Here is a 26,541-nt window from a genome sequence, read left to right as displayed (position 1 = left end):
CCTCACACCTGTTTTCCATACCTTTCCTAATAATACCCAACATTCTATTCGCTTTCTTAGCCGCAGCAGCACACTGAGCAGAAGGTTTCAGCGTGTTATCGACGACGACACCCAGATCCCTTTCTTGGTCCGTAACTCCTAATGTGGAACCTTGCATGACGTAGCTATAATTCGGGTTCTTTTTTCCCACATGCATCACCTTGCACTTGCTCACATTAACCATCATCTGCCATTTAGCCGCCCAGTCTCCCAGTCTCGTAAGGTCCTCTTGTAATTTTTCACAATCCTGTCGCGATTTAACGACTTGAATAACTTTGTGTCATCAGCAAATTTAATTACCTCACTAGTTACTCCCATCTCTAAATCATTTATAAATATATTAAAAAGCAGCGGTCCTAGCACGGATCCCTGAGGAACCCCACTAACTACCCTTCTCCATTGTGAATACTGCCCATTTAACCCCACTCTCTGTTTCCTATCCTTCAACCAGTTTTTAATCCACAATAGGACAGTTCCTCCTATCCCATGACCCTCCAATTTCCTCTGTAGCCTTTCATGAGGTACCTTGTCAAACGCCTTTTGAAAATCCAGATACACAATATCAACCGACTCCCCTTTGTCCACATGTTTGTTCACTCCTTCAAAGAATTGAAGTAAATTGGTCAGGCAAGATTTCCCCACACAAAAGCCATGCTGACTTGGTCTCAGTAATCCATGTCCTCGGATGTGCTCTGTAATTTTGTTTTTAATAATAGCCTCTACCATTTTCCCCAGCACCGACGTCAGACTCACCGGTCTATAATTTCCCGGATCTCCCCTGGACCCTTTTTTAAAAATGGGCGTTACATTGGCCACCTTCCAATCTTCCGGTACCACGCTCGATTTTAAGGATAAGTTGCATATCACTAGCAGTAGCTCCGCAAGCTCGTTTTTCAGTTCTATCAGTACTCTAGGATGAATACCATCCGGTCCAGGAGATTTGCTACTCTTCAGTTTGCCGAACTGCCCCATTACGTCCTCCAGGTTTACCGTGAAGTCAGTAAGTTTCTCCGACTCGTCCGCTTGAAATACCACTTCCGACACCGGTATCCCACCCAAATCTTCCTCGGTGAAGACCGAAGCAAAGAATTCATTCAGTCTCTCCGCTACGTCTTTGTCTTCCTTGATCGCCCCTTTTACCCCTTGGTCATCCAGCGGCCCAACCGATTCATGCGCTGTGTAGAAGTCTGGCCCAAATTTAATTTCCAGTCATTGTCCTGTCCCAGTCTTTGGAAATATGTACTGTGGAATAAGAACATAAAAGCATTGCCATACTGGGACAGATCGAAGGTCCATCAAGCCCAGTATCCTTTTCCAACAGCAGCCAATCCAGGTCATAAGTACCTGGCAAGATCCCAGAGCAGTAAAACAGATTTTATGCTGCTTATCCTAGAAATAAGTAGTGGATTTTCCTAACTTCATCTTAACAATAGCTTATGGACTTTTAGGAAATTGTTCAAACCTTTTTTTATACCTTACTAAGCTAACTGTTTTTACAACACTGTCTGGCAACAAATTTCAGAGTTTAATTACACTCTGAGTAAAGAAATATTTTCTCTAGTTTGTTTTAAATTTACTACTTAGTAGCTTCATTGTGTGCTCCGTAGTCCTAGTAATTTTGGAAAGCGTAAACAAGCGATTCATGCCTACCCATTCCACTGCACTCAGTATTTTATAGACCTCTATCATATCTCCCCTCAGCTTTCTCTTCTCCAAGCTGAAGAACCCTAGCAGCTTTAGCCTTTCTTCATATGGAAGTTGTACCATCCCTTTTATCATTTTCATCACCCTTCTCTGTACCGTTTCTAATTCTGCTATATCTTTTTTGAGATGCGGCGATCAGAAATGCACACAGTATTCGAGATGTGGTTGTACCATGGAGTGATACAAAGGCATTATAACATTCTCCTTTTGTTTTCCATTCCTTTCCAAATAATTCCTAACTTTCTATTTGGTTTCTTAGCTGCCACTGCACAGAGAGCTGAAGGTCTCAAGATGATATCAACGATGACACCTAGATCCTTTTCCTGGTCAGTGATTCCTAATGTGGAACCTTGCATCACATAGCTATAGTTGGGTTCCTCTTTCCCACATGCATCATTTTGCACTTGCTTACATTAAACATCATCTATCATTTGAATGCAGTCTTTCCGTTTCATAAGGTCTTCTTACAATTTTTTACAATATTCTAACGATTTAACAACTTTGAATAACTTTGTGTCATCAGCAAATTTAGTTACCTCACTAGTTTATTTATTTATTTATTGCATTTGTATCCCACATTTTCCCACCTCTTTGCAGGCTCAATGTGGCTTACATTACAACATGAATAATGGAAATATATAAGAAATTATACATTTAGTATTGCATAAGGATCTTGGGTAACATGAAAATAACAAAGAAAATATACATTTAGTATAGCAAAGGATCTTGGGTTACATGATAGTAATAAAGCAGGATAGTAGAATAACAAGCAGTTATCGTGAGGCAGTTCTGGGTCTATGTGTAGGGGTTCACATTTGTTGATCTTTTTGGTATGCCTTGTCAAAGAGATGGGTCTTCAGTAGTTTGCAGAAGTTAGTTAGTTCATAGATCGTTTTTATGTTAAAGAGCAGCAATCCAAGCGCAGACCCCTGGGGAACCCTGCTATCTACTCTTCTTCATTGAGAATACTGACCATTTAATTCTACTTTCTGTTTTTTTTTATCTTTTAACCAATTTTTAATCCACAATAGAACATTACCTCCTGTCCTTTCATGCGGTACTTTGTCAAATGCCTTCTGAAAATCCAGATGCACAATATTGACCGGCTCACCTTTATCCACATATTTATTCACCCCTTCAAAGAAATGTAGTAGATTGATGAGACAAGATTTCCCTTGACTAAATCCATGTTGCCTTTGTCTCATTAATCCATGCTTATGTATGTGCACTGTAATTTTGTTCTTTATAATAGTCTCTACCATTTTGCCCGGCATCGATGTCAGGCTCACTGGTCTACAGTTTCCCGGATCACCTCTGGAACTTTTTAAAAATTAGCATTACATCGGCCATCCTCCAACCGTACTTGATTTTAAAGATGAATTACATATTACTCTGCAATTCTGTCAGTACTCTGGGATGTATATCATCTAGTCCAGAAGGTTTGCTAAGTTTGTCAAATTGCTCCATTACATTTTCCACGTTTACAAAGATATGTTTCAGTTTCTCTGACTCATCTTCCTCGGTGAAAACCGAAGCAAAGAATTAATTTAATCTCTCCGCCTTGTCTTCCCTGATTGCTCCCCCCCCCCCCCCCCCCAGATCATCTAGCAGTCCAACTGATTCTTTTACTGGCTTCTTGTTTCTAATATACCTAAAAAGGATTTTACTATGGGGGCCTTGCAGTAAGGCGCGGTAACATTTTTAATTCATGGTAGAAATTAGCTGGCGATAAACGCCAAGATGCACATTATATTCCTATGGGCGTCTCGGCATTTACCACCAGCTGATTTCTACCCTAAGCTAAAAGCGCTACTGTGGCTTAGTAAAACACCCCTAATAGTGCTTTTGCCTCCAACACAATCTTTGTCTTCCTTATCAGCATTTTGCATTTGACTTACCATTCCTTATGCTGTCTCCTATTATTTTCAGTCAGATCCTTCTTCCATTTTCTAAAGCATTTTCTTTTAACTCTTATAGCTACCTTCATCTTACTTTTTAACCATGCCGGCTGTCATTTGGACTTCCTTCTTTTAATATATGGAATATATCTGGTCTGGGCTTCCAGGATGTATTTTTGAATAGGTGGTATTTTGAATAGCATCCATGCCTGATGTAAATTTTTGACCTTTGCAGCTGCACCTCTAAGTACACAGAGGAAATCCAATATGTTGTTTATTTGTTTTACCGTTCTCCTCATTTTATCATAGTTTTCTTTCTGAAAGTTAAGTGCTAACATATTGGATTTCCTCTGTGTACTTATTCCAGAGATTATATCAAATCTGATCATGTTATCAAGTGGCACCAATAATTTGCATTTTGATAAGACAGCAAAATCTGTTTTTTTTTTCCTTTTTTATGCAAAATTATAATAATGATGAGTATGGAGGAGGAGTATTCTGGTTATTTTCTGATTGTTTGTGTTCTAATGTTGCTTCTCTATGCTTTTGACCATAAAGTGCTTTGATCTGAGGCAGTAAATCAAGTGAATAATAAAAAAAAAGAGTCTGTTTCCACTCTACTTTCTCTGAGACTTGACCCTGTTAGTGAGAATGTAAAAAGTTTTCCCATTGAGGGGGTAATCCCTCCTAAAGGATGTCTGGAATCACCCACGAGCATTTGAATTCTGGGAGGTAAGGAAAGGGGAGCTTTGGGAAGTAAAAAATTCCATAAATTTAGTTGCCTTGAAGCATTTAGGTTTACTAGGTTATGGTGGACAGCTTCCTTATTCCAAAGGATTCTACTCTATCTGGTGTATATGAAGACATGCTGCTTTAATGTTAACCACAGATTAAGCATGAGCCTGAGCCCCCATTCCAGGACTTCTATATCTGAATGTGTATCTAAAGGAGCAAAACATATGTCAAGGACTTTTCTAAAGACAAGGCATCGGACATTGCTTTCTTGCTGAACTCAGTTAATCTTCAGTGGTTCATCATTGATTCTTCTTTTTTTTGTGATATACTCTGTTGCTCTACTTTGTACAGTAAATCAGAATTGATTGCATGGATTGTTAATACTGGAATACTTCATGAAGACTTTTCATCTGAAACTTAATTTCCCATTGCTCATTGTGGAATTGCAAAAAAAAAAAAAAAAGAGCATTCCATGTTATAAATAGGATTTTCCTCCAAAGCTAGTACAAGGCACCATTAACAGTTGATAAATTACCATAACAAACCAAACACATGGGAGTTGACAATTTAATTTAATTGCTTTAAAAATAGTAAAACTATGTACGTATGCTGGAGAACGTCTCCAGTTGTAAGCTCACTGAAGTCTCAACACCTTTGACGGGTCTTTATCTGCTGTCATCTACTGTGTTATATGTATGCTACATTTAAGTGAGTTTTCAGGACTCCCAACTAGACTTGCTACTTTTCACTCAAGATTTTGTTCAATTTCAGCAGACCAGTTTAAATTAAAAGCATAATATGCTCTATTTGAAACATCCATTGCCTCAGGTACAAACTTAGATTGTGAGCCCTCCAGGGGCAGAGAAACACCCAGTGTACCTGAATGGAACTCACCTTGAGCTACTACTGAAAAAAGGTGTGAGAAAAATCCAAATAAACATAAACATACAGATTTTGCTTCAGAAAGTAACTTTTCAACAGCTGCAAATTGTTGTATCCTTTCTTCTTGATCCAAGTCCTTGGCAATGGTGTTTTCATAAGTACATAAGTAATGCCATAATGGGAAAAGACCAAAGGTCCATCGAGCGCAGCATCCTGTCCCCGACAGCGGCCAATCCAGGTCAAGGGCACCTAGCAAGCTACCCAAACGAACAAACATTTTATACAAGTTATTCTCAAAATTGTGGATTTTTCACAAGTCCATTTAGTAGCGGTCTATGGACTTGTCTTTTAGGAAACCGTCCAACCCCTTTTTAAACTCTGCCAACTTGATAAAGTTGCCAACCCATCCAATTGATCCTGTGTCATTGTTGTATGGAGATAAGTTTTTAATAGTTTCAACTTTAAGAAGCTCTGTTCTGCACTGGCCACTGACACTGTCAATGTTAAGAAAATTCTCAGTGCCACAAAAAGATTTGCCAACGAGGCTGGCAAATGTTTGAGCACATGAACTCTAGAATTCTCACAGGCGAACAAGTGCCTTCAATTTCTTCCATGTGGTTTTGCAAATAATTTCAAGCCTATCCCAAAGGTGCCTTTCCTATCACCATCTACAAGTAGAATTTCCAAATCTATACAATTCTTACATAGCTCGTCATCACTCATTTCTGCAGCATGATTCAAATTGTATGTAAATTGGAATTGATCATCATTATGTTTAACAATCAATTCAAATCTGTCCTTGGATGAATGTATTGCATTGTCTAAAAGAGTGTTGAAAAAGTGGACTTTAAAATTGTGGACACCGTCATCTATGTGTTCATATCAAACATGCTTCTTCGGTGACATTTTCTTTTCTGCTGAAACTCTGGCTCAATTTCTAACTCTATTGCCAACTCTTGTTTTTGCATCATTTAACACACATTTAAATTTATCTTCTGTTCTATAGTTTTGAAGAAATTGAATCAATTTTGAAAGCAAAGAGAGAGCCTGTGATGCATTCAAACTGACACCCTGAAGAGCTTCGCTTGTGATATTTATTTCTCGTAGGATACAATATCAATCAGGCAGTAAATAAATGTGAAGCTTTCAATTTTTTCTAATAGAGAATGTGCTTCTGATCTGTTTCTTGCAGCTGCCTGTGTTGTCACATTCCCTTGCTGACTTAGCCTGCTTGATTTCCTTCAGTTGTTATCTGATTGGTTTTAGGGCTTCTATAGGACTGGCCCATCTGGTTTTGCTTAGACCCTTCAGTGTCAAACCCCTTACATGGTTTCTTAATATTTCCCATCGTTGTGGATGTGACAAGTAAAAAGATAAAAAGGTGCTGCGCTATATCAAAGACTATATCAAAGACTATATCAAAGAAAGGAATACCTTGTTGCATCGTTGACCACCAAATTTAGCGAATGTGAGGAACAGGGAACCAAAAAAAATGCTTGTGGATTTAATGCTATGTTTTCCTTTCATATTTGCTTTGTTGTCATATAGCCCTGTCCTCTTAGATCAACCCTAATTCTTGTAAAAGTTCAAGAATTGACATCGATGAATCGATTGTCATCCTCGTACAATTGATCTCATAAGGCAATATTTATTTGTATCATGAAACTGTTCCACGTTCTGATACAACTCAAGTGATGGACACTTTCATGCATAGTTAATATTATGTATGTTTTTCCAAGTATTGAAGCCTTCCTGACACAATGCAGCTGTTTTTTTGGAAAACAGTCTGTAACAAAAACAAAACACTGCATCTTTAAATTTTGAATACACAGGCCAATTCTGCTTGTACTTTACTCCGTTTGGCGGTATAATACTTCAGTGATAATTTGCTTCATTAAATTTCCATTTTCTACCAGAACGGGTGGTTATAGGAAACTCATAATCCATTATTTGCATGAGGCTAATTCTCACCAGTAGGATTACACATTATGGATTGTGTATTTTCTGGCTACTCACCAATATCAGAGTAATCATTAGGGGCCCCTTTTACCAAACTGCAGCAAAAGGGGGCCTGCACTGGCATCGGCGCATGTTTTTTTTTACACGTGCCAAGGCCCCCTTTTACCGTAGCAGGCAAACGTGGTGAAGGTGGTTAGCTTGGCAGAGTTTAAAAAGGGGTTAGACGGTTTCCTAAAGAACAAGTCTATAAACCACTACTAAATGGACTTGGGAAAAATCCACAATTCGAGGAATAACATGTATAGAATGTTTGTACATTTGGGAAGCTTGCCAGGTGCCATTGGCCTGGATTGGCCGCTGTCGTGGACAGGATGCTAGGCTTGATGGACCCTTGGTCTTTTCCCAGTGTGGCATTACTTATGTACTTATGTACTTTCTTTCTTCAGGAAGCACTGTTGTATAGCCATTTCGGGGGGGGGGGGGAGCTGTTACCACCACCCATTGAGGTGGCGGTAAGGGCTCCTGCACTAATCCGGCGGTAACTGGGCAGCGCATGGCACTGCCCGATTACTGCTGGGTACATAAATAGTGCTGGATGTGATAGTGGACTGGGGGTAGGAACTGCCACCGGGCTGCTGCAGTAGCCCAGCGGTACTTCCTTTTTAGCGAGCGGTAAGCCCGCATTGGGCTTACCGCCGCTTTATAAAAGGGCACCTGAGTGTTTTGCTTAGCAGAATCCAGATCAGTTGTATCACTGCTTTGAACTGACTTATCTTCACTGGTGACATTCTCAGTAGTCATTTCACATTTGACATTTGTTTTTTTCTGGAATGTTGCCCTTGCCACATAGATCCATAACCAGATTAACAGGTGGTTGGTTAGTACTTAATTCTACATCAGGCGACTTCATTAAAACATTTCTCATAGTATGTCTTTGTTTTACCAAAGACAATTCCAGTTGTACTTTTCTCTTCTGATATTCAGCACCAGATGGCTTTTTTTTATCCATGACTATTGGAACAAATTAGAAGTAATTATTAATAGCTTGTTCAATTTGGCCACCTGTGCTCCACATGCAAAGTTTTTCTTCCTCTTTCCTCTATTTTTTTTCTGTTATGTAAGAAGCAATTAATGAACTGAGCAGTAGATAAGTTGCATTACTGGGATGAGCAGAGACATGGACAAATATAACAGATTTCTCTTTATACGAAGGTTTAAAGTCAATAAATATACTTTTAAACAAAGAACCCTGTTTTGCTTTTTGTTTTTACTATTTGTGGTGCACTTACCCTTTTTTTGCTTTTTAGTGGTGTTTCATTTTCAAAAACAGGAACATTCAAACTGTGGTTGATTAAGCACAGCTATAACCCCAACAAATGGGGAGGAGGGTAGAATAACCTTCATGTAACAGTATGTGCAACCCTGGCCACATTTCTGGACAGATTGGTGATGGACCATGCTGGTCTTTAACTGTCATTTGCTATGTCTCAAAAAACTCTGAAAAATACATAGAACCTACATAACAACCTGCTCTGCCAAAACAGGATTGAATTGCAACAGACTACAGCATGACTACCTAGCGCAAGACAACACAAAACTGAAAGGTAAATGAACCCCCTATGTATAATACAAACAAATCCAAGAATAGGGGTGAACCAAAAAGACTTTTCACAGCCGAATGGGTGGTATATAAATCTTTATTGGGCACCATTCTTGCAGCATGAGTGGTGCCCATTAAAGATTTATAAACTACCTATTCAGATATGAAAGTCTTTTTGGTTCACCCCTACTCTTGGATTTGTTTGAACCTAACAAAAGGCAATATTATCAATATTACTACAGGCTGTAAAATGCCAGAAGATCCCCAGTTGGAAAAAACAAGTAGCCCTCATTGCTGTAGATCCCCACAAGTTACAATAAATGCTAGCCAAATATCTCACATGTAGCCTGGACACATAAGATGAACCTTCTGGTACAGAACAAGTGACCACAACTAAGGACTGCAAACATGAGGAGAAAAACTAACTTGAATACTACAAGAAGCTTGACTGTACTACAGTGCAACAATGTAAAAACAAACATACAATTTACACAGAAACAGAGAAAAAAAACATTTAAAAATATAGGCAGATAAAGACTATATGGCCTATCCAGTCTGCCCGTCCATGCCATCTACTCTCCCTATGATCCTATGTACTTGTTCCAAACTCTCTTGAATTTAGATATTGTTTTCATCTCCACCACTTCCACCAGAAGGCTGTTCCATGAATTCACCACCCTTTCCATGAAGAAGTATTTCCTCAGGTTACTTCTGAGTCTATCCCCTTTCATCTTCATCTTATGCCACCTCATTTCAGAGCTTCCTTTCAATTGTAAGAGACTCTCCTCCTGTGCATTGATGCCACGTAATGTCTCTATCATATCTCGCCTCTCCTGCCTTTCTTCCAAAATATACGTATTGAGATCTTTAAGTTTGTGTCCATATGATTTCCCCTTAATTCTAGAAAAAGTCCAATTTGCATATGCAAGTTAATTGAATAACAAGCTAGTTAGCACCAATAACTGGCTTTTTAACAAGCAATTATTGGAACTAATTAGACTTAATTGGAACTTGTGCCTGTAAATTTTATGAGTGAGTTAAAAAAGGGATGCAGAAATGGGAGGGTCATGGGTGGAACAGGGGCATTCCTAGCATTTACTAGATTGGTGAGTCTGACGTTGGTGCCGGGCAAAATGGTAGAGACTATAATCAAGAACATTACCGAGCATATTCAAAAGTATGGACTAATGGTACAAAGTCAACATGGATTTAGTGAAGGGAAGTCTTGCCTCACCAATCTGCTGCATTTCTTTGAGGGGGTAAACAAACGTGGACAAAGGTGAGCCGGTTGATATTGTATATCTAGATTTTCAGAAGGCGTTTGATAAGGTCCCTCATGAAAGACTACAGAGGAAATTAGAGGGACATGGGATCGGAGGTAGTATCTTACTGTGGATTAAAAACTGGTTAAAAGATAGGAAACAGAGAGTAGGATTAAAAGGTCAATATTCGCAATGGAGAAGGGTAGTTAGCAGGGTCCCTCAGGGATCAGTGCTGGGTCCTCTGCTTTTTAACATATTCATAAATGACCTAGAGATAGGGGTAACTAGTGAAGTAATCAAATTTGCCGATGGCACAAAGTTATTCAAAGTAGTCAAATTGTGGGAAGATTGTGAAAAACTATAAGAGGACCTTACGAGACTGGGCATCTAAATGGCAGATGACGTTTAATGTGAACAAGTGCAAAGTGATACATGTGGGAAAGAGGAACTCAAAGTATAACTATGTCATGCAAGGTTCAGCGTTGGGAGTCACGGACCGAGAAAGGGATCTAGGTGTCATCGTTGATGATACGTTGAAAACTTCTGCGCAATGTACTGCTGCGGCTAAGAAAGCGAATAGAATGTTGGGTATCATTAGGAAAGGGATTGAAAACAAAAATAAGGATATTATTTTGCCGTTGTATCGCTCCATGGTGCGACCGCACCTCAAGTATTGTGTTCAATTCTGGTCGCCGCACCTCAAAAAAGACATAGTGGAATTGGAAAAGGTGCAGAGAAGGGCGACAAAGATGATACAGGGGATGGGACGACTTCCCTATCAGGATAGGCTGAAGAGGCTGGGGCTTTTCAGCTTGGAGAAAAGGCGGCTGAGGGGAGATATGATAGAGGTCTATAAGATAATGAGTGGAATGGAGTACAGTTTCCAAAGGTGGCATTCATGTTAAAAATGTGTAAAAAAAAATATTTTCCACCTTTGACTTGGGATTCTACTTTCCGCATCCTGTCTCCTTCAACGTAAACTTTCTGGATTGATGGGACAGGTAGATGCTTCAGCAAAGGGGTTTCTTAAGGCCCTGCACTATCGCAGCTGGAGGGAGAGAACTGGGGTGACTGAAGCCTTTGGAGGGAAAAAGCAGGAGGGGATTTTAGGTCTTATGATGGGAGAATTCTGTGTAAACACTACAAATAAACTATGCAGAATAATCAAAACTTTCTGTGCACAATTCCGCCAGGACTAATTGTGGTACTTAATTTCTATGGCCCATTCTCTCCCCCCCCCCCCCCCCCCACCTCCCCAATGCTGCTTCTCCAGGACTTGCTAGTGGCAGGGGATGGGAAGACTTGAGAAGAAGGGATAGGCAGAGAGAAAGTGGGGCTGGGGACTCCAAGAGGAAAAAGTAAGAGGAGGTAACTGGAGGCAAAGCAGGTTTTGATGCTCGCTGTCTCTTCTTCTCCAGCCCTTCCCTCTACTGTTCTCTCTTCTCCATCCTTTTTCCCTCCATGCTCCAATGATGCTTCTCCGGCCCTTCACTGCACCATGCTCTCTCCTTCTCCAGCCCTGCCCCCACCCATATTCTCTTTCCAGCCGTTCCCCCACTTCTCCATCCCTACCTTGCCCCCACTTTGATACTCTGTCCTCTAGCCGTCTCCCCTCCCCAGCTCCATGCTCTGATGCTGCTTCTCTGGCTCTTTCCCCACCATACTGTATCCTTCTCCAGCCCTCCCAGCATGCTCTGTCCTTTTCCAGAGTTCATCCCCATCATGTTATCTCTTTCTGTAGCCCTGCCCCACCCCCACCTGATATACTCTCCTTCTGCCTCCCCCTCCTCCTCCTCCTCCCTGATATTCCTTCTCTGGCCCTTCATGCTCCCTGGGCTCGACTGACTTGAAGCAGACTGATGTGGTAGAGTTCTGAGCAGTCCTGCAGTTTAGATTGTAAGCTCTTTGAGTGGGGACTGTCCTTCTATGTTAAATTGTACAGCGCTGCGTAACCCTAGTAGCGCTTTAGAAATGTTAAGTAGTAGTAGTAGTAGTAGTGGTGCTGTGAACTACAGTGGTGTCAGTGTGCTACTGCTGCTGAAGAAGGGGAGTCATGCAGCAGCAGTGCCTGTAAGTTGCTGCTGCAGAAGAGGAGTCCCGGGCAGTGCTGGAAACGTAGGGGAGTCTGGGCCACTGTGAAACGCTATTGTAGAAGTGAGGCAGCAGTGGCAAGGAGAGCTGGATAACTGTTGGTCATAATGGAGGCGAGTGGACAGGGGGACAGGGCATGGCATGGGAGCTGCAGAGCAAACATTGCACCAGGCAAACAGAAGGCAGTCGGAAGTTATACATCGTATAACTTCTTCCCGCCTGCTGAATTGTTTGAGCCAGGGAGAAGGAGTGATGGCCTGCTATGTGAAATTTTTTTTTTTTTTTTTTTTGGGGGGGGGGGGGTTATCACTGTACCTGTGGCTCCCCCCCATTCAGACATCTATGGGGGGGTCATACTACCCCTGATTCCTGGCATTTGGCAAGATAAATTGCTGAGTTGGTTGAAAAGTGAGGGGGAAACTTTGCAGGACGTGGACATTTTTTTAGCTCATGGGGGCTCAGCAGTTTATTCTTCTGCCACATTGATGGATGTAATGGAAAGGGTCATAAGAAAAGTGTTTACAGACACACTATGACTCCAGTTCATATAAAAGACAGAGTTTCCTCTTGGTGAGGAATAAAATTGAACACTGGATAATTTTAGCTTTACAGATAGTACAAGAATGGCAGTGCCAGGAGGGTGAAAAGAAAAAAAAACATGTGCTAAAAGTTTGAGGACTCCTGCCCTTCATGTGGTGACATAATTGGTCTAAATTGGATGTATTTGTATAAAGAATGTAGAAGCATATGGTTTGGACTCTGCACCTCTGATGCCAGTGTTTGCTTGTGAAGGCGTTAAAATTGTTGAAAGATGTTAATAAAAAGATTGGAACAAAAAATAAATCGCAACTGTTATCCAAAACACTCTGTTGGAGAATGCAAAAATTACTTTGCCCACTCTTTGAGAAATTCTTCCCTATGCCCATGCATGGGCGGAGAATGGGTGAGGAAGTGGTATGGGAGTTAATGCGCTTCACTTACTGTATACTAACGAGGGGATTCCATATATGGTGTCGAACACTAGGCACGACTGTGCCAAAGTTTGGGCACAAAACAGCATTCTAATGGATGCTAGTAGGTGCTGAAATGGGGCAGAAACTGCATCAGGTTTTCAGGATGAATATGCAAGAGATAGGTTCACATGCACTGCCTCCTTGGTAAGTAAATCTAGCTCACACATATTCATTGTGAGTATTCTGAAAACCTGATGGGACTGGTTTGAGAAGCACTGCCCTAGAGAGCTGATAGAGATGAAGACTAGCAGAAATAATGGCTGAAATGTCGTTGTTTAAAACTTTAAAAACCAGAAGCAAAATGTTAAATTTAACACTCTGTTCAATAAGTAACCAGTGCACATTTCCTTCAACACAGGGGAAATGTGAGAAAAAACATGAAATACCTGTTAAAACATGAACAGTTGCATTTTTTTTTTGCTACTTGTAAAGAGTGGAGGAGTAGCCTAATGATTAGAGCAGTGGACTTTGATCCTGGGGAAATTGGTTCAATTCCCATTGCAACTTCTTATTACTCTGGGCAAGTCACTTAACCCTCCATTGCCCCAGGTACAAAATAAGTACCTGTATTTAAATCAATTTGGTGGGGTTAATGCTTCTTTCCAACTGAGATTCCCTTGTAAATGTTTGATTTTCTTTAAAGAACATAGATATATTTTCTATGAGCCAGGACAGTTGAAAAATTTCCTAGATGCAAGACAACAAGTAGGCATCACAAATAGATAAGCTGGGCAGTGTAAGAAAGGATAACCGCCTACTCAATTTTATTTGATATATATTTTCTTATTTAATGTTCCAACTTCCTTTGGTAAAGCCTTGGATTCTCTCACATATTGTGGACTATTAAAACTGACGTATTTTCCTTTTAAATATATGTATTAACATTGTTAGTAGTTCTACATATTTGTAGATCTATTTAAAGTTGGTGTATCCTTCAAAGATTTGTTCATCTTTGTATATAATGAAAATCAATAAAGAAATTATATATAAATCAATTTGGTATATCAAGTCCCATTCCCTTCCATGAAACATTTTGATATTCCAAGTCCCATTCCCTTCCATGAAACATTTTGATATTCCTATTAGCAAACCATTACAACAATTTAAGTAAGGGATTACCTTACTTTGTACTACCAATCTAAAATTAGCATTAAAGAGTCTTGTAACTATCTAGTAAGTTGTTTAGTCTAGTAAAAACAAGACTGACTGTTTTTCGGACTTAATATTTCATTGTAAGGACAGAATCTAAGATTACCCCTAGATTTTGAATTCTACCAATAAATATAGCAACATCGTCAACTGTAAAATGTGTAGAAAATATAGAAGGATATCTAGACAATATAATCCGTGTTTTGGACATACTAAGGCCCCTGTTTACTAAGCCATGTTATAGGCGCGCTAGCGCTTTTAGTATGTGATAAAAATGAGCACGTGCTAAACGCTAGAGACACCTATAGGAACCCTCGTCGTCTCTTTGCCACCCTTAACTCCCTCCTCAAAGTGCCCTCCGTTCCCACCCCCACCCCCCTTACTCTCTCCTCAATCACTGGCTGACTACTTCCGCGACAAGGTGCAAAAGATCAACCTTGAGTTCACTACCAAGCCACCTCCTCCCCTTCACCCTTCAACCTTCTCCCTCAACCAACCAACCCTGGCCTCTTTCTCCTCCTTTCCTGTAATCACCGAGGAGGAAATCGCCTGCCTTCTTTCCTCCTCGAAATGCACCACTTGTTCCTCTGATCCCATCCCCACCAACTTACTTAACACCATCTCTCATACTGTCACCCCCTCCCTCTGTCATATCCTCAATCTCTCTCTCTCCATTGCAACTGTCCCTGACACCTTCAAACACGCCGCAGTCACACCTCTCCTCAAAAAACCATCACTTGACCCTACCTGTCCCTCCAACTACCGCCCCATCTCCCTCCTACCCTTCCTCTCCAAAATACTTGAGCGCGCCGTTCACAGCCGCTGCCTTGATTTTCTCTCCTCTCAGGCCATCCTCGATCTGCTTCAATCCAGTTTTCGCCCTCTACACTCAACAGAAACAGCACTCTCTAAAGTCTGCAATGACCTGTTCCTTGCCAAATCCAAAGGCCACTACTCCATCCTTATCCTCATCGATCTATCCGCTGCTTTTGACACTGTCAATCATGATTTACTTCTTGCCACACTGTCCTCATTTGGGTTCCAGGGCTCTGTCCTCTCCTGGTTCTCCTCCTATCTCTCCCACCGAACCTTCAGAGTACACTCTCATGGATCTTCCTCCACCCCCATCCCGCTCTCTGTTGGAGTTCCCCAGGGATCTGTCCTTGGACCCCTTCTTTTTTCAATCTACACCTCTTCCCTGGGCTCACTGATCTCATCTCATGGTTTCCAGTATCATCTCTATGCTGATGACACCCAGCTGTATCTCTCCACACCAGACATCACCGCGGAGACCCAGGCCAAGGTTTCGGCCTGCTTATCCGATATTACTGCATGGATGATCAACTGCCACCTGAAACTGAACAGGGCCAAGACCGAGCTTATCGTCTTTCCACTAAAACCCACTTCTCCTCTTCCTCCGCTCTCGATCTCAGTAGATAACACCCTCATCCTCCCCATCTCATCCGCCCGCAACCTCGGAGTCATCTTCGACTCCTCCCTCTCCTTCTCTGCGCATATCCAGCAGACAGCCAAGACCTGTCGCTTCTTCCTCTTTAATATCAGCAAAATTCGCCCTTTCCTCTCTGAGCACACCACCTGAACTCTCATCCACGCTCTCATTACCTCTCGCCTTGACTACTGCAACCTACTCCTCACTGGCCTCCCACTTAACCATCTATCCCCCCTTCAATCCGTTCAGAACTCTGCTGCACGTCTTATATTCCACCTGAACTGATATACTCATATCTCCCCTCTCCTCAGGTCACTTCACTTGCTTCCGATCAGATACCAAATACAGTTCAAGCTTCTCCTTCTTACCTACAAATGCACTCAGTCTGCAGCCCCTCACTACCTTTCTACCCTCATCTCCCCTTACGTTCCCGCCCAAAACCTCCGCTCACAGGACAAATCCTTCCTCTCAGTACCCTTCTCCACCACCGCCAATTCCAGGCTCCGCCCATTCTGCCTCGCCTCACCCTATGCTTGGAATAAACTTCCTGAGCCCATACGCCAAGCCCCCTCCCTACCCATCTTCAAATCCTTACTCAAAGCCCACCTCTTCAATGTTGCTTTCGGCACCTAACCTTTTACCTTTCAGGAAATCTAGACTGCCCCAGTTTGACGACCCCTACTTGTCTGACTGTACGGTTGTCCTTTAGATTGTAAGCTCTTTAAGCAGGGACTGTCTTTCTATCTTAAATTGTACAGCGCTGCGTAACCCTAGTAGCGCTTTAGAAATGTTAAATAGTAGTAGTAGTAGTAGTAGTCTCTAGTGTTTAGCACACACTAAAAATGCTAGTGCACCTTAGTAAACAGGGCTAAGTTTCAAATGATTTGCTCGTATCCATTGATTAACTGTATGCAGACAAAGATGTAACATTTGAAACATTTCTTCTACTGACTTATATCATTGGCATAATCCCTGAAGTGACGATTAAGGCAATTAAGTAATCTACATGAAGCAAGAAAATATTGAACAGCATGGATGATAGTCAGGATCCTTGTGGTACTCCAGTTAATATATAATGTCAGAAGATTTTTGGAATCTTTAACTACACATTTCTTCACTTTTATTTATTTATTTATTTATTTTTATTTATTGGATTTGTACCCCACATTTTCCCACCTATTTGCAGGCTCAATGTGGCTTACACAGTACCGTCAAAGGTGTTTGCCCAGTCGGTGGATAACAAATACAAAGTTGTATAGTGATCGTATGAGGTATAAGTGGAGGGTTGAAATGGATGAAGATTGCGTGTTCCGTGTGATCACAGTCATGCTGTGTTGGTAGGTGAAGAGGGTTGCGTGGGGTTGTTGGGGTAGGCCTTTTTGAAGAGGTAGGTTTTTAGTGATTTCCTGAAGTACAAGTGGTCGTGGATTGTTTTCACAGCTTTTGGGAGCCCATTCCATAGTTGTGCACTTATGTAAGAGAAGCCGGCTGCATAAATTGTTTTTAGAAAAGAAAAACTAAGAAGTACATAAGTATTGTCATACTGGGACAGGCCGAAGGTCCAGCAAGCCCAGCATCTACTACTACTACTATTTAGCATTTCTATAGCGCTACAAGGCGTACGCAGCGCTGCACAAACATAGAAGAAAGACAGTCCCTGCTCAAAGAGCTTACAATCTAATAGACAAAAAGTAAAGTAAGCAAATCAAATCAATTAATGTGTACAGGAAGGAGGAGAGGAGGGTAGTTGGAGGCGAGTGGTTACAAGTGGTTACGAGTCAAAACAATGTTTCCTGTTTCTAACAGTGGCAAATTCAGAAATAAGCAGTGGATTTTCCCCAAGTCCATTTTAATAATGGTCTATGGACTTTTCCTTTAAGAACCATCCAAACCTTTCTTAACCCTGCTAAGCTAACTTCTTTTACTACATTCTCTGGCAACTAATTCCAGAGTTTAATTACATGTTGAGTGAAGAAAATGTTTCTCCAATTCGTTTTAAATTTACTACTTTGTAGTTTCATTGGGCGCCCCCCTAGTCCTAGTATTTTTGGAAAGAGTAAACATCTACCCATTCCATTCCACTCATTATTTTATAGACCTCTATCATATCTCCCCTCAGCCGTCTTTTCTCCAAGCTAAAGATCCCTAGCCGCTTCAGCCTTTCCTCATAGGGAAGACGTCCCATCCTCTTTATCATTTTCATCACCCTTCTATATATCTTTTCTAATTCCACTATATCTTTTTTGAGATGCGGTGACCAGAATTGAACACAATATTTGAGGTGCGGTCGCACCATGGAGCGATACCAAGGCATTATAGTGTCCTCACTTTTGCTTTCCATTCCTTTCCTAATAATGCCTAACATTCAATTTGCTTTCTTAGCCACCGCTGCACACTGAGCAGAGGGTTTCAACGTATCATCAACCATGATGCCTAGATCCCTTTCCTGGTCTGTGACTCCTAATGTGGAACTATGTTGCTCAATCCAATATATTGTAATCAATTTATTAAAGTTGTACGGTCAGTGCTATCAAATGCAGCTAAAATGTCTAAAGTAATTAAAAAGAACCATTTTTCCTTGTCAAAGCCAGCCTTAACAATGTATATTAATGAAATGAGTGTTTCCGTGTCATGTTGTATCCTAAAACCAAATTGGTTAGCATCCATAATGTTTTTGGAGCTGTAAAAAGTCCAAAAACTGATCATAAACCATCTTTTTAATAACATTTGAAAGAAAAGTTAATGAAGAGATGGGTGTGTAAATCTTCAGTCAGTTTGGAGTCCAATGTATGACCATTATCAAGTGGTTTTATTGCTGCCTTAAGATTCTTTCGGGAAATGATTTGTTGATTATCCTCAAAAATGATAGAGTAACTATTACTTTGAAAGTTTTTATAACAGAAAGGTCACAGGGTCTTATATATAATGGGAAATATTGAATCTAGAAGAAATTGCTTTTAATTGCTGAGGTAGAGGAGTGTGGTAGCTGTGTTAGTCCACTCTTAAGGTTATCAATAGAAATCAAACAAAATAAAACATGGAAAAGAAAATAAGATGATACCTTTTTTATTGGACATAACTTAAAACATTTCTTGATTAGCTTTCGAAGGTTGCCCTTCTTCCTCAGATCGGAAATAAGCAAATGTGCTAGCTGACAGTGTATATAAGTGAAAACATTCAAGCATTACTATAACAGTCTGACAGGGTGAGAGGAGGGGGGTGGGTAGGAAGTATGCATGGGGACATCAAAGCATATCATTGATATTCTAACAGGATGGGTGTGGATAGGTGAGGGGAGGGTGATAAACAGAGACATACAGCTTTATGGTTTATAATGGGCTAGGAACCCCAGGTCCTTGTTAAGTCCTTTCTGTTGGGTGTTAAAATATTCAATCATTCTGACTTCAAAGGTCTTACGTTCTTGTATGGTTTTAAAGTTACCTTTCAGGATTCTCACTGTGAAGTCACTGGTAGAGTGTCCTGGTCCTGTAAAATGTTGACCAACAGGCGTGGGAACCCTGCTCGCACCAGTATTGTTCATATGATGTCTATGTAAATTGAATCTTGTCTTAAGCATCTGGCCTGTTTCTCCAATATAGCATCCTTCCTTACATTTTTTACACTGAATGATATATACCACATTGGAAGATGAGCAAGTGAAAGATCCCTTTATTTCCGATCTGAGGAAGAAGGGCAACCTTCGAAAGCTAATCAAGAAATGTATTAAGTTATGTCCAATAAAAAAGGTATCATCTTATTTTCTTTTCCATGTTTTATTTTGTTTGATTTCTATTGATAATTGCTGAGGTGAAATTAACTGAAAATTCGACCATACTTCATCATCTGATGGAGGACAAAGTGTTTCTTTGGGAAATTTTGAGACTCAATTTGGATGACAATTTTAGAGACTTTTGATGTGAATCCTATTGCAAATTCTTGACAGGTTAGAGAGCAGATGCTACTACTACTGTAAATAACTCCTTAGTTTATGAAGGTGCAGATTCAATGATAGTTTTTTTGCATTCAGATGGGTATTTCTATAACTCCGGGCATTAAAGTTATATTGTTCAAGTGTAACTCTCAATGGGTATTTTCTCTGTTCCCTTTCACTTTTTCGAAGTTTCTGTTTGGCATCAACTAATTCCTGATCAAACCAAGGGACTCTATGTGAGCGAATTGTCCGATATTCTTTCAGAGGTGCAGTTTCATCCAAAGACTTTGTTAAAACAGTATTCCATGAGATAGCAGCAGCGTCACTATCTAGTAATTCTAAGGGATCCTTTTACCAAGCGGTGGCAAAAGGAGCCCTGCAGTGGTGCAAACCTGTGCACCGAGGCCCCCTTTTACTGCCACCGGTAAAAGGCTGTTTGGTTTTTTTTTTTTTTTAAAGGATGGAAATGGCCATGTGGTATTTTAAACACTTGTCATGTGGCCATTTCCTGGGGGAAGTCCTTACTGCCTCCTACTTATGAGTAGGGGCATAGCTACTATGGGCCACAGGGGCCTGGGCCCCCGTAGATTTGGCCCTGGACCCCCCTGACGCAACCCTCTCAACCCCTCCTTCCCGCCGCCATCGCGTACCTTTGCTGGCGGGGGACCCCAACCCCTGCCAGTCGAAGTTCTCTCCTTGTCCGCTCGGCGTTGCTTGCTGAATTATCTGATCAAGTTTATGTGCGTGCGTCTGACATCAGACGCACGCACAGAAACAGATTCAAACTTGATCAGATCATTTGGCAACGCCGCGCGGCCGAGAAGAGGACTTCGGCTGGCGGGGGTTGAGGTCCCCCACCAGCAAAGGTACACGGTGGGAGAGGGTTGGCGGCAGGAAGGGGGATTGAGAGGGTTGCAGTGGCGGGGGGGGGGGGGAAAGTTGGTGGCGGGCGGGGGGAGTCGGCGGCGCCGTGGGGGGCAAAAATGTGCCCCCTCACCTTGGGCTCTGGATCCCCCTCCCGTTGAAGTCTGGCTAAGCTCCTGCTTATGAGGTGGTAAAGGCTCCCATGGTAGCCCAGCAGTACAGTGCTGCCCAATTACTGCCAGGCATACCCCAGGTGCTAGAAAATAGAAAACGTTTTCTAGCACCGTGAACGACATGTGGTGAAGGTCAGATCTACTGCCAGGCTCCCTCGGGAGCCCGTCAATGGAGCCAAATTGCATGGCAAGCCTGCAGTAGGCTTTCCATGCTTTGGTAATAGGGCCCCTAAGTCAATGTTCAAATAATTATTTGTTATGAAATGAAATGAAGAATACAGTGAGACGGGTTTATTTTGTTTCATGGGAGAATGGGGAGGAGTAGGGTTGTAGAAGATCTTCCAACACGTTCATGCAAGAACATATATCCAAATGTTTATTGAAGGAATAGCTAAAACCCAACACCTAGGACCTGACATAGGACCGTATTTCGGCGTAATCACCTGCCTCAGGGGTCTGCTGATATATATCACACGTAAGCTGATGCTGTTCAAGCCAAAAGTAGCAGTGGCAGCTCTGCACAGACCTCGAGGTAGGTTGCTGGTTTGCCACAGAAGAAGAATAAAATTAGTGCCAAAGTGCAGTTTTACTCAACGCTAGAGCACGGGACAGCTGCCCATTGTGCTCATGCTATAGTGAAGAGTAAAACTGCACTTCGGTACTAATTTTATTTTCTAGAGAAATTGCTGGGTTTAGTTTGCATACATGAATTCCGATCTACCCAATAGGACTAAATTTCTTGTGTTGTTCTTCAATTTAGACTAAGCCACGTCTCCAGCGAGGTGGAAGTTCTGCATCTCTGCACAACAGTCTAATGAGGAACAGCATCTTTCAGCTCATGATTCATACTCTGGACCCTCTCTCTGAAGGTAAATCCTCATACTTGTTCTTTGCAGTTTTCTTATTTTGTTTTTGTTTCTATTTTTTTGGTGTGTTGAATTTTTTTTTACCCCTTTCTTTAATGCACTTAAGCACATTGCTGAATGTTTTTCTTCATGCACAAAATTACTTTTCTTACATGGAATACAATCATCTATTGGATATCTTCTCTAGAGTGTGAATGCATGAGAGCGTCATGTTGCACAGTCTCTTAAATGTCCCTTTGGCTTTTAGGTATTGTCTACCATGCTATGCTTATAATAGGAACAGTTGTCCAAGCATCACAAAAGCACTGTCTCCATTTATTCCATGAAGCCAAGTACAGATTTTACTGGTCAAGGAAGATGTAGAGAGAAGTAATTTTCTCTTTAACAATGACAAAAGTCTCTATGGCTTGACAGTTGTAGTGGTAATTATAATAAAAAAGATTTTTAAAATGTAAAAATCCAGTTCATAAGCTGAGGCACCCATTTTTGCGCTAATAATGCAAGTTAGCTTTTGCTGTGAGGCCAGTTTTCAGAACTATACGGATGGTTGCAAAGTCTGCAGGTATTTTTACCAATGAACTTTGCACCTTCTCTCGAAGGGAATGTGCATGCATACTGTCACTTTACAAATTGCCTAGGGAAAGAATACTGGCACAAGTTTGTACCTGTTTTTCCTGTGAACATTGCCTCCCCTGATCTAACCCTGCCTCTGAGCCCACCTCCTCTTCCAACATTGCTGATTGACATGCATGCTTTCTCACCTGCATGAGAGGTTGGTAATTTTCAACCAGTAAGTGGGTGTGAAAATTGCCCTTCTTGGGAGAAAATTGCTTGCAAATGGTGACATTGAGTATGTATTTATCGATGAATCGGCAGAATGGATATTGTTCTTATTAAACTCTTCTCCCACCGTTCTGAAGTGCCATGAAATATAAAATTATCTTTCAGGACACAAAGCAAACATTGCAGAAGTTCAATCCAAAGTCAGTGTGACTCATCATTCAGAGCTACATGTGGCATAATTTGCAGCATCCAGTCTTAGGGAGAGAAATGCACTTGACTCGGCAAAGCCTAATCAGACAGTATCAAAATCTCATTTGTTGATCAAGGACTCTTACCCTCCTCCCACGTTCACTTGGCAAAATCTTTTAGACTAAATGCAGCCTGTGTACTTAATGTTATGTTTTCATGGTTTCTGATGACCCTCGGTCCCAAGCCACCCTACCCCATCTGTGCATTAGCAATAACCAGCACAAACTCAATATGATTTTGTCTCTGCTGGGATGCCGGGTCTTTCGGTAAGATTAAAGCTCTTCTAAAAATATGCAAATGTTCCAGTGATTTGAAATCACCGTGTATCCAGAATGCCAACTGAAGTGATTTTAAAGTCTGTAGTGATCCTTAATCATGCTGCATTAGATATGTCAAGGAAATGGATTTGTATTTTATAGCATTGCAAGTCAAAAGCAGTATGTACTTCTGACCCACAACAAACTCAACTTTAGAAGTAATTCCTTTCAATTGCAATCAGTTTTTCTTTTTGTTCTCTGAGGGTGGATATGTAAGAGTACTTTTCAATGCAAAATATGAAATCAATTCATGACAGCTTTTGCACACAGACTATGTTTAAAAAGTACAGTACAGAAGAAAAACTGGGAGGTTAAAGTTATCACCAACCAACTCCCCCTCCCCCCAAAAAACCCATTAAAAATAAGATAAATAATGACAGCATCAATATAATTATTAAATAGGAAAATAATGTAATATCAAACCTGAAAAATGTAAAACCATAAGAAACATGTATAAATAAAAATAGATAACACATAAGCTCTAAAAACCAGGCATGTGCCTGCATCAAGTTTAAAACCTAAGAACATTAACCAATACAAAAGGGATCCTTACCGTGCATTAGTTACAAAAATTAGAGCATGGTAAGTGCAAAGCCTGCGTGATAAATACAGGGGGCATGCCCAGTATCTACTCTGCAGTTACCACACAGGACAGATACTTACCGCATGGACACCATGTCACATGCAGTGGCAGATAGCACAAGTGCTCCCATGCTATCTGCCACTGTATGTAATGTAGCATGGACCCACATGAATAAAATGCTACACACAGCTTCCCCCCCTGTCTTATCTTCCCAAGTTTCCCCTTTTGCCATATCGCCACCCCCAGATATCCTTCCATTATTTCATCTCCCTCCTGACACATTCAATCCCCCCCCCCCCCCAAGTATCCAGTCCCTTCATCTCTGGAGTTAGTCCCTTCCCCTATCCCAATCCCATCCTACTGCACAGAGCCCCCTCCCCCCCAAGCCCATACCTCCCTAGGACATACCTGGAGGGCTCCATTGGTGTTCTGCCATCCCCCTCTGCTCCCTCCAAGACTATATGAGGATTCAAAATTATCTCTATCAGTAGTTTCACCACTGTTGCTAGGGTACTTCCTTCCTTATAAGAATTTGATCAAGATTTACTAATTGATACGTTTGATGAGTTGGATCTTAAAGAATCCAGTTTAAAGAAGCAGGTTCAGAAAATGGAATTCCATCTTCAGTCTGTGTCTGTAGGATAAAAGGTAAACTCTCTATTCATTGAAAAATTGAAGCTTTAGATTCTTTATACCTAGTAAATTTAATATTTGTAAATTCTTCTAAAATGCGTTTGTTTCCACGGATTCTATTGGTGAAATATTTCAAGAAAGTGCTGAGTATCCCCCAGCACAATGAATTTTTGATTTTAAATTAGAATTGTTATTATGTTTCTGATAGAGTTTGATTAATGAAGGAGGCTGAGGGAGAGATTGATTCTGTGGCTACTTCAAACCTAGATATGACTGGTTTTCTGGAATACTTCCGTGATTTAGAAGCCATCTGAATTTCTGTTTCAGGTTTGGTGCAAAAATAAGCCTGAAATTTTAATTTTGCCATGTTTTGGTTTTGGCCAAAAATGCCAGTGCATTTTCAGCTGAAACCAAAACTCCCCTCCCTCCTGGACCAAAACTGCTCCCATTCTCATCCCCCACCCCTGTCAAAGACCAAAACCACTGACGTGGTGGAGGGGGCAGGGCCTGGCCAGTTTTAGCCAAAACCGAGCAGTAGATTTCAGCCGCAGATTTGGTTGTGGCTGAAACAGAAAAGCCTGGTTTTGGTCAGCTTCTATCTTGATTATCTCAAGAGCAACCCTATTGATTACCTTCACTAATGCTAAATATAAGTTAATAATTTTGAAATGTATTTTAAAAAGAAAGATTCAATATTTTGTAGTCAAAAGCTTTTCCTGGTGTGAGAAGAGTCACACAGATATGGTGGAAATCTTTTTGGCCCTAAGAGTCAGGACACTTGCACGAGGTGGGGGGTTAAATTTCAGGGAAATAAATATATTGTTTCTGACCCCTTTTCACCTGGATAAATTTGTTCATTAATTGTTGGGATCATAGTGGTGGTTGATATGGTGTCCATTTACTAAACTGAGGTATGTGAAATATTTTGTAATTCCTCTTTATTTCAATTTTTGTCTTGTTTTCCTTATTTCATTCTCTCTAATCTTTGACGTGGGCGAAAGTGTGTTGCCTTGATTCACTTGTGTGTTGAGGGATAGGCAGACAGGAAAGTTTTATTTCATGTCTGGGAATTTTTGTTCTGTTCGTTTTTGTTTGGCCATTTTGTCATTTTTGTCAGTTTCTTGTTAATAGTGCACTCTTTGGAAAGACAGTACACAATTTCAGAAAGAGGGCATACTCTTTTCCTGAATTTGCACATGAACAATACATATGTGTCGTGGGTCCACTATGGGTAAGAGTACACAGTGCGCACAAAATGTCATGTTTTTTTTTTCTGCTTGTTAGGTCATGACATATGACATAGTCCTGAAGGGCCACAACCCTGTCAGTTTTAAAGATTTCCCCAATGAATATACATGATTATGATTTGCTTGTATTGCTTCTATTTTATGTAAATAGATATCATGCATATTCATTGGGGAAATCTTGAAAACTCAACCGGGTTGTAGGCATTCTCTGTGTTAGAGGATGTGACCTCTGCCTTATTGTGAATTGTAGTTCCTTTCCTGACTTTTTTTTTTTTAGTGTTGTAAACCACTTTGTGTATATCTGCAAAGGTGGTATATGAAGTCTAAATAAACATAAACAATTAAACCTGTAGGAGACAGAGGTATTAAGGGTGTGAACTAATAGCTCTGTGGCATCTCTGCCTGTTTGCTGGAATGAGGTTTGTATCCTAGGAGTAGAATTGTATTGTCTCCATCAATTGTGTAGCATCCATTATACTTTAAACCAGGGGCATAGCTAGACCTCGCCGGGAGGGGGGTCCAGAGCCTGAGGTGGGGGGGGCACTGTTTAGACACCCCCCGCCACCCCCCTGAGCCGCTGCCGCCACATTGGATCCCCCTGCTAGCCTGCCAACGATCCCCTTGAACCTCCCCTCCCGCTACCAACCCTCTCCCGCCGTCTCCACCCACCCCGCCACCGCATCAGATACCTTGTTTACTGGCGGGGGTCCCCGAACCCCGCCAGCCGAAGAGAGCCTTCTTCCTGGTGTAATCAGCTGTTTCTGACGCCTTACGTCCTGCATGGGGCTACGTGCACGGTGCAGGACGTAAGGCGTTGGAAACAGCTGATCACACCAGGAACTTAATTGAATGAACGCGCTACTCCGGCGCTGAAGAAGACTCTCTTTGGCTGGCGGGGTTCGGGGACCCCCACCAACAAACAAGGTATCTGATGCGGCAGCAGGGCGGGCGGCGACAGCAGGGGAGGGTTGGTGGCGGGAGGGGGGTTCAAGGGGATCGTCGGCAGGGGGGCCAGGGCCTAATCTATGGGGGCCCAGGCCCCCTCAGGACCCACGTAGCTACGCCACTGCTTTAAACAGCAGTATTTTGCATCTGTCATTCATGCAGTTGTAA

The 26,541-nt window shown here is 41.4% G+C and overlaps 1 protein-coding gene across 1 annotated transcript in view; it reads left to right on the top strand.

The window, feature by feature from the left end:
- The window catches only part of SLC24A2 (solute carrier family 24 member 2), a 399,922-nt gene that overhangs the window by 255,769 nt on the left and 117,612 nt on the right, over positions 1-26,541 (top strand). Inside the window, 1 exon segment of the mRNA XM_030192433.1 lies at positions 21,511-21,619. Coding sequence (XP_030048293.1) covers positions 21,511-21,619 — 109 coding nt within the window.

This window comes from Microcaecilia unicolor, chromosome 2, assembly GCF_901765095.1.
Source record: "Microcaecilia unicolor chromosome 2, aMicUni1.1, whole genome shotgun sequence".
NCBI classification, from domain to species: Eukaryota; Metazoa; Chordata; class Amphibia; order Gymnophiona; family Siphonopidae; genus Microcaecilia; species Microcaecilia unicolor.
Note: the sequence above shows the minus strand (reverse complement) of the source record. Positions and strands in the feature narration are given on the sequence as shown.